We start from the raw sequence: 9,746 nt of genomic DNA, 5'->3' as shown, positions 1-9,746 counted from the left end.
TCCTTTGGGTTATTTTTTATTATGGATTTACTTTTGGATCATCTTTTAATATGTAATCATGCATTTTTGGATTAACTTTTGAGTTGATGTTATAATTTATGAAATTATAGAATTAGCTAGTAAACCCGATTGAACCGCTCCGTATAACCTGGTTCAACCGGTTAAACCATTTTTTAGCCTAATCTGGTTTGATTTAAAAACCGGTTTTTAAGACATTGCATTTTCCCCATTTAAATATACGGTAAAGCAACCTAATAACTTGATTAAACAAACAAGATTGTAGCTGGAAAATTAGCCGACAATTATTAGAAACCTCCAAAGCCATTATCACCTGCAAATCGATTATCTTACCCGATATTATCGTTCCATCACTCGCCTTCCAAAGCAACTGCATACATTATACATACATACATAGATCCCTCATTCAGATCCATCATCTTCACCTTCATCAACCCCAATCCCCCTCATCAATTCTCACCAAGGTCCGTCTTTTCTTCCCTTTAATTCCACTAATTCATCCCTTTAATTCCACTAATTTTGTATCCATGATTCATTATTTTACGGTTAGGGTTAGGGTTTTGTTTACAACAACTGATTCCAATATATAGTGACTTGCAAAACAAGTTATTGTATAGTTTGTTGATTTCAGGGGGAAAAGGGGTGTGTGTGTTGTGACGGTGAAATGGGGCCGGTTTATTATATATTAGTGGCGCTTCCTTGTACTGTTGGGGCGATTGGATTGGCGCTTCTTCACATTTACCGGCATCTCTTGAATTATACTGAGCCTACCTATCAGCGATACATCGTTCGCATCATTTTCATGGTTCCTGTGAGTTTCTGCTTCTTTCTTTTTTGATTATTTGAATTGTATATGTGGTAGGAAGTTATATGTGACTAATAATATAGGAATTCAGTACATATGGTGAACTTGTTTGTGTTAAAATTCAGATAGGCTAGGACCTTTTTATGTCGGTTTGTAAGGATGCTCTTCAGTGACTTTGATGATTCCTTGTTGTTGCCTGGCCTCTGGGTTAATGTCATCTTCATTGTTAGGTGTTGTGGAGGCATAGGCCGCAAGCTAGGGCAGACCATAGTTGTCAATAGCGAGCGTAGCGATCGCTAGTCTAGGCTGGCTATTAGGGTTGAAGTGATAGATAGCGATAATAGCGACAATTTATTTTTTATTTTTGTTTCTTTAATATAAATAGCAATTAAATATAGCTATAAAATAGCTGGATTTTAGGTTTTTGTTAAATATACATGTAAAATAGCATATATACCAGCCTATTTTGATATAATATACATATAAAATTTTAAAAATTTTCTTTTCTCATGTGTCACTATTTATAAATAGCCGCCAGCTATTATCGCTATTCGCTATGTAGCGTATAGATACCTTATCGCTATTTGTTGCTATTCGCCATTAACAACTATGGGGCAGGCGGTTCTAGCCTAAACCAAGTAGGGAGTGTACATGGCATGTTGCCATATTTTAGTTTTCTTGTTTAGGTAGGTAGATAGAAAAATAACTAGAAACAACTGGACATGAACACAACATATCCAATGCTTGTAACATGAGGAGACTTTTAGAATTAGCCGTTATTTTAGTCCTAAAGTTTTCACCTACGGATTTAAGAAGATATTTTTATGACTTTATGTGAATTGAGTTTCTTATATTCATATAATAATCCTCTTATTGTTGTTATTACTAGTTGCATGAAAATTCCAAGAAAAAAAAGAGATTGTTTGAGTTCATGCCTAAATAAGATTTTATTCAAGCGTTTTATCGAACATGGATATTTGCAAGATATCATGTATGTCGGGTATATGCAAACTGTGATAAAAATAATCAAGAGTAAACTTCTGTTTTGCTCCCTGTGGTTTGGTCGTTTTAATGGTTTTGCCCCAATCCTTTAAAAATAGCCATTTTACTCCCTGTTGTTTCGATTTTATCGTCAGTTTGCTCCATGGCCTTAACTCCATCCATATTGTATGTTAACTGGAAGGGTATTTTCGTAATTTAAAATATAAAACTAAGGGTATTTTAGTAAACTACAAATAAAGATTATATTATATAATAATAATAAAATATAACAAAAACTCATCTGATCATCTCTCCTCTCTCTACCCTCTCTCTTCTCTCTCTCTCTCTCTATACACTCTATCTCTTTACCTTTTGCTCACCACCTTCACCACCAGACACTGCCACCACTTCCACCACCACAATTAGACACCATATCTCCTTTAATTCTTAATGAAATCAAGCGGTTCTTGGGTGAAAATTGTGTAACTTTTCGAGACGAACAAAACCCACCGAACAAAATTTCGAAATTCATCATTGTTTGGGAGATTTATGGACATCTTTGGTTCGAAAATTTGAAGGTTTTTCGTGGGTTTTTGTAAACATCATTATCAGCTCATGTAAAAGTTGAAGGTTTTTGGTGGGTTTTTGCAAAGATCATGAACTTTAACTCTTTAACAAAAAACTGAGATAAAAAAAGATCTATACTGGATTGAAGGGACAAGAACATCAAACAAGGATCATAAACTTTAACTAAAACAGTGATAAAAAAAGATTCAGAATTATAAGAAAATCATAAAAAGAGTTCATTTTGACTTTTAGGTGTCAACCAAAGGCTTCAAATTCTTGTATAATACAGAGTTCCTTTAGTTTCTTTTACCTAAGTGACATTATCAATGTGTCTTACATCAAACAATAATTCTTGTAGATTTTAAAGATCAATGAACAATAAGCATTTAAACATCAAAAGTCACAGGTTGACTAGTAAAAGATCCAAAAAATTCATATGCATCAATGCAAGAACATTAAAATAGACTAAAAAGATCATAAAAACATGACCTCTAGCAAATTAATCAGACACAAAAAAAGATCCATACTGAATTAGGAGAAAAAGATGAAATCTTTTCCATCTTTTCAACATCTTTCAGATCCAGAAACTCCAAATCCTTACTTCCAGAATCCACAGCAGTAATTGCAACAAAACATGACAAAAAACATCACAAAAACATCAAATCTGAATAGGATGTGGTCATGAAACGGAGGTTGGTGGTGGGTTCGATGAAGATGGTTGATAGTGATGGTGGGTGTGCGGCAAAGAATGGTGGTGGGTGTTAAGTGGGAAAAGATGAAGATGGATCTAGATCTGGATCTAGAAAGGTTGTGGTGTTTGGGAGATGAACTAATAATGATAAAGAATAAAGAATAAACATGACTTTTCTTGCAGGTGGATTTCATACAATTTGGTTTAGAAGATGTAATGTGGAATTTGATTTTGATTCTTGAATTTTGATTGAAGTTCTGGGAATTTGATTTGATTCTTGAATATGGATTGAAGTTTGGAAACTAGTGACAATACCTTTATTATTATATATAATATAATCTTTATATTTTAAATTACGAAAATACCCTTCCAGTTAACATCCAATATGGATGAAGTTAAGGCCATGGAGCAAACTGGCAATAAATCGAAACATCAGGGAGTAAAATGGCTATTTTTAATGGATTGGGGCAAAACCATTAAAACGACCAAACCACAGGGAGCAAAACAGAAGTTTACTCAATGATATGCATAAAACCTAATTTTCATTGTTAAGGCTTGATATAGACAGAAAAGAGGAAGGCACATAATACATTCCTTTGGTTGGATTGGAACTAGTTTATAAATTGATGAAGAACTATGGATGATTTTGCATCTTCTACGTGAAGTTTTAAGCACAAAATACAATCTTATTAAGAGGCCGACTCAGTGAGATTACACGGGATTAGTATTTAGTAACTGATTCACAGAAACGATCGATGTGTATATTCGCTAATATTCATTCCCTATGGTAACAGAGTTAAAAAGGGGGATCCATGAGGAATGCAAACCATTGTATTTGAAGGAATGACATTCCTGCAAGGATAAGTTATATGATTTCCAGTTTTAACAAACATGTTTTGCTTCTTTGAATGGAATGAACCTTGCCGTTCTTTTTTGGCTATTTAGTGATACCAACTAGGGCCCAAGTGTGATTGGTAGACTTATGACGTATGAGTTGGTTTTGGCATATCAGACTCTACTTTTCATTGTGCCCTTTTACTTACTATCAGCTCTACAAAGTTTGACATTTTCTCATATATTATCTTGAGGCAAAATCTTTTTGTGAAGTTATCTTTAGTTGCATTTTGGAGGCAACCATATATTAATGTAAACTTTTTCAACAAAAAGTTAAATCATTTTTAACGAATGCACGTTTTGATCCTTCAGTTATAGTGTTAATTGTAGTACAACTCAAGAGAATAGGGTATTTCCCAATGTTCAAGTTTGCAGTAATATAGAACAAAGTTTCTATTGGTGGTTTTTCTGTCTGTTTTCTGTTTGTTAACTAGACTATTCTAAAGGATGATTTTCTTGATGGCTATTGAAAGGGTTATCTCTTTCATCTTTTCCTTATCTTCCAAAAAATTTCGTTTGTTTGTCTCCTGAATTTTATCTCGTTTGGCATGGCGTAGTGATAATACATAATACCATTGATTCCAGTGTTAATGCTTTAGTTTTTCGCGGTCAATACTAAGTAGTTAATGCGGTAAAATATCGGATATCGGTTAAGGACAAATATTTGAGATATCGGTTATCGCAGTAGGATATCATTGGGATATCAGTAAGTTTAATATCATGCTAAATTTATATATATAGCAATTTAACACTAACAATTCAGTATACTCTCCTACCATTAACAAGTTAACCTTTGCAACTTGCAAAACATTAACAATTGTAGTAAGTAGGAACTTACTAAGACTTAAAACACTAACATTTAAGTATTTAACAATAACAACTAACAATTAAGACTTAAAACACTAATAGGAACAATAAGAAAAAAGACAGATAGTAGAACTAAGAAGAAAGGTACTGATATCGGGAAAATCGGTGATATATTGGTCAAATCTCGGTCCAATATCGGTCAATATCGCTGATATTATCGGTACCGATATTCTGACCGATATTTTGTACCGATATCTCGGCAGGGGACCGATAACCGATATATCAATGATATATCGGGATATTAACTACATAGGGTCAATATTCATTAATGTATAATAAATTTTTCTTGATTTTGTCATATAGTTCTTTTTGTGGTTTTATGATCTTATTGCGTGTTACACTTACTAATGATTCATTCTTATTAACAGGTTTATGCGTTGATGTCTTTTCTGTCGCTTGTATTCAATAAGAGCTCAATCTACTTCAATTCTATCCGAGAAGTGTGAGCATGCTATACTTAATTATACATGATAGAATGTTTGTGGCGTTCTTTTTTTTTTTTTTTTTTTTTTTGTAATGTATTTCTTTTTAATTAGTATGATATTTAAGGATGAAAAGTAAAGGATCGGTTACCATTATGCGAGCTTCTTTGTATGGTTTAACAAACATTAAGTAATTACAAACTTGTCAGTTAACACTTTCGTGTGCTGGCTTTTAAGCAGGTGATATATAATAATCTATTTATATATCGTTACAGGTATGAAGCCTGGGTTATATATAATTTTCTGTCACTGTGCCTCGCATGGGTCGGTGGTCCTGGTGCCGTTGTTTTAAGTCTAACCGGACGCGTTCTCAAGTCAAACTGGTGTCTGATGACATGTTGCTTCCCTCCCATTCCACTAGACGGGTAACGGGTCAAATATGCCCTATTTGACTTTTTGTGTTTATTCTGTTTCAAGTATAAATCTTGGGTTATATACTTATATATATACACCTTTGTTTAGTTACGTTTTTAAAATTTGTTGTGCAGGCGATTTATAAGGAGATGCAAACAAGGGTGTTTGCAGTTTGTGATTCTCAAACCTATATTGGTGGCGGTTACTTTTGTACTTTATGCCAACGGGAAATATCATGATGGCAATTTCAGCGTGGCACAAGCATATTTATATCTGACAATTATATACACTATTTCTTACACTATGGCTTTGTACGCTTTGGCATTGTTTTACATGGCATGCAGGGATATGCTCCAGCCATTTAATCCCGTTCCAAAGTTCATCATCATCAAGAGTGTCGTCTTTCTGACGTATTGGCAGGTAGCACTTCTCACCTGTTTCTAAATTTCATCATTGAAAAACCGTGAAACAGATCGTAATCCTACGGATTAGTGTTTAATAGGTTTCATTGGTCTTGTTTTACTTTCAGGGTGTTTTGGTTTTTCTTGCTGCGAAATATGAACTCATAAAAAACGCAGAGGAAGCAGCTGAGTTCCAAAACTTCATCATTTGTGTTGAGATGCTTATCGCTGCAGTAGGCCATCTATATGCATTTCCATACAAAGAGTATGCCGGTGCGAACGTTGGTGCGTCCCATGGTTTTACAGCTAGCCTTGCACATGCTTTGAAGCTGAATGACTTTTATCATGACACTGTTCACCAGGTCTGTTCTTCTTTATCTTTAGATTAATCGTCACTTCATACCATTTTAGTTGACTTCTCACTTCTAAACATCTAGTATACTTGCAAGAAATGTAGAAAGTATTAAGGGTGAGAAAAAAATCCGACTAACCGAATAAATCCACCAAACCGCACCAAAGTAACCAACAAATTTGGTTTTGTTTTTTTCTTTTGAACACCGAAAATTACAGTTTGGTTTCGGTTATACCTCATTCCAAGACCGAACCGCACCGAACTTGTTCTAATGTTCGTTATTGGATTTACGGCCCAAATTCATTATTGTAACCCAAAAGTTTTAGGCCCAAATTCACTATTCACTAATAAGTGGTTAATGAAAGTTTTAGGCTAAACGTTTCTAGCCCAAATTTGTTATCTCCGGCCAATTTTATCAGGCCTAAGCATTTCGAGTCTAAATGTAAAACCGAAAGCTGGCCCATAACCGAATTGAACCGAACTATTATCTAATACTAATAAAATCGAAACCAATCGTTTTACTAAAACGGAAAAAATGAAATTTCGGTTTTGGTTCGGTTTGAGCACAAAACTGACCCAAAATCAACCCATGTACACCCCTAGAAAAAGGTAAAATGAAGAACACTTCAACTAGGAATTTTTTTATTAGAGCTCGGTAATTTTGATCCGTTACTTATAGATGGATCAATTCGGGTCATGGTTTATGGGTTATCTTGAACGGTCAAATTTAGAAAACATAGCCTAAACGGAAGCTGGCCATATTGGTGGACATTGCCTGTTTATTTTTAATGCATACAACTTCGTAATTATCTGAAGTCTCAGATTATTACCGTGATACCATAATTTTTGTAATCAAGTTTAAGGCTATGTTCCCTCCGTTCCAAAATTATTGTTCACTTTTCTATTTTAATTTGTTTCAAAGTGATTGTCCACTTCTGAAAACGATTAGGTACGATTGATTAGGCTTGGCATATTGCCCATATTAAAAAGGACTACAAAACTCAAAGAAAGCATCAAGTAATTGGTAAAGGGTAAAACTGTCATTTTACGAAATAATAGCTTCAATAATAATACTTTTCCTAAGATTCGTGTTATTATCTAGTGAACAGTTATTTTGGGACGCAAGGTGTTTGCAGGTCCGAAAGCGAAACAAGAATATTTATTTATATGCTTGTTACCGAACCTTTGTTTTTGCATTGGCTAGTGTGACATCCAGGGGTTTATAACGTATTAAATGACATTATGTATCTGCACCTTGATGATGGTCATTTGACTCATTTCACATTCCTTGCAGTTTGCACCAACATACCATGATTACGTGCTCTACAACCATAGCAGTGATTCCGGTGAAGAAGGGGGTACAAAGTACAGGGCACGCACCTTTGTCCCAATCGGTTCAGAGATGGACGCTGTTAGAAAAAGCAAAGACTTTGCCGCAAACAAGTTAGACGACATACAACTAACCACCCTGTCATCATCTTCATCGTCTTCAGGGGGCATCACACCCGAAAATAATAATAACAACAATAAAAAGAATAATACTCGCGTGAAAGAAGTTGAGACCATGGATACGTCATTGCTAGCCGATGTCTCGGATTCGCTACCCTTTGATCTTACACTAGTAGATATTGATATGTCCACTTACTCTGATGAAGTACCCGCAGTGAAAGAATCAGAGACTAGATGATCTGGCAAAGATTTAACTTGTTAAACTAGCGCGTATTTAGTGGTTTGTGAATGTTAATTTGTTAAGAGGTAGCATGCGGTTGAGGCTTTCGGTTATCTCGGTTTTCATAAGATATAGTTGCCCGTGTTAGGGTTGTACATGTCTCGTAAAGAAACGCTTTTTGTCAATGATGTTCTTTATAGATGTAGTACGTTGTGTGATTTGTGTGGTGTTTGTTGGTGGCGTTGTACATTAAGTAATGTGACGTTACACGACCGTGCTTGGCCAAATGATTACTATACGTCCTAAATGTTTAATCTCCTTTGGTTTGTTGGTTTCGTTTATTAGTTTGTAGTAAGCTTACATGAAACGATGTTTTGTGACGAGTTCGAAGTTTAACCTGAAGATAGATGCTTGCTTTCTTCAATGCAAGCATAGTGGTAGAGAATTAGGGATGTTTCCAAAGCGTTAAAATCTGCTTGCTTGAGATCTAAACGGTTCTGTTCATGGTTTTGTTCGACGGTTTGAACTATTGATGGTTCGGTCCAGTCTGAAAATTGTAACCGGCCTAGATGACTAAAGGAGAAGGAAGGCTTCAAATTATGCAGAGGAACCTCTCGAGATGAACTTGGTCGATGAAGCTTCTGGGTTTTTTTGAACAAAGATTAAGCTCTTGGGTTTTTTTTAAACAAAGATGAAGCTTCTGGTGACTAAAGAAGCCTACTCCTGGACTAAAAAAAATGTCTTATATAATTACAAAGATCTCCTTTCACTACTGTTTCTAAGCAATCGTCCAGTTATATTATAACTATTACTAAAACACAAGTTCTTAATTAGAGTATACACAAAAACCTTAGTTTTAAACTTATTTACTAGAATCCCATTTGGTCCATTCTTAATTCAAGTTATATTCGACTTTTTTCCCTTTTTTTTTTTTTTTTTTTACTTTTTAATGTTTCAGCTTTTATGTTTGTAGCCGATGTTCTTTACTATATTTACGATACAATCCTTTTACTTTAACTTTCATAATATACATGTTTAATCCCTTGACTTTAATAAGGTATTTGCCCTCATTAGTTAACTTTGTATTATTGTATATATATATGTTTAGTCCTTATACTTTAACTTGCTAACTATTTATCTTTTTAACCCTTGTTCTTTACTATCTTTACCATACGTTCCTTCTACTTTAACTTTTCATAATATACATGCTTAATCTCTCTACTTCACGTACGTTAAGCCGTGAAGTACATTATACTTATTCTATATATATAGGGTTAGGATCATGTAAGAAGCACTAGACTAATTGAGAAACTTGAGAAACATTATAGACCACACATTTTTCCTAAACTTTTCGTAATATGCACATATGTATAGTTTAAAACTGACTATATACATATGTGTATAATTCAAGATTTGACAATATACATATATGTATATAGTCAATTTTAAACTATACATATGTGTATATTATGAAAAGCTTAGAAAAATGTGTGGTCCAGAATGCTTCTCAAGTTTCTCAAATAGGGTAGACTTCTCTTAGGATCCCTACCCTAGGACAAAGATCCGTTAGGAACCACCCTTTATTGCGAGAACCGCAAGAATCAATGTGAACACAACCAAAAATGCCTAAAAATAGCTAAAAAACACACAATTTTTTTGGCTACT

At 34.4% G+C, this 9,746-nt stretch overlaps 1 protein-coding gene across 3 annotated transcripts; it reads left to right on the top strand.

Annotated features, from left to right (window-relative positions):
• The first annotated feature begins 257 nt into the window (after positions 1–257).
• On the top strand, positions 258–8,399 carry LOC110884985 (transmembrane protein 184A). 3 transcript variants are annotated; one of them, XM_022132664.2, is made up of 7 exons: positions 258–482; positions 636–829; positions 5,192–5,265; positions 5,521–5,670; positions 5,794–6,079; positions 6,189–6,422; positions 7,707–8,399. In XM_022132664.2, the coding sequence occupies exons 2-7, from the start codon at positions 683–685 to the stop codon at positions 8,097–8,099; spliced, it is 1,284 nt and encodes a 427-aa protein (XP_021988356.1). In that variant the 5' UTR covers positions 258–482; positions 636–682; the 3' UTR covers positions 8,100–8,399. The 3 variants fall into 3 exon arrangements, with proteins under 3 accessions (XP_021988356.1, XP_021988354.1, XP_021988355.1); XM_022132662.2 differs by having other exon boundaries at positions 268–482; positions 650–829; XM_022132663.2 differs by having other exon boundaries at positions 278–482; positions 609–829.
• The last annotated feature ends 1,347 nt before the right edge of the window (positions 8,400–9,746 follow it).

The sequence above is a fragment of the Helianthus annuus genome, chromosome 10 (assembly GCF_002127325.2).
Source record: "Helianthus annuus cultivar XRQ/B chromosome 10, HanXRQr2.0-SUNRISE, whole genome shotgun sequence".
NCBI lineage: Eukaryota > Viridiplantae > Streptophyta > Magnoliopsida > Asterales > Asteraceae > Helianthus > Helianthus annuus.
This window is presented reverse-complemented; position numbering and strand designations above follow the sequence as displayed.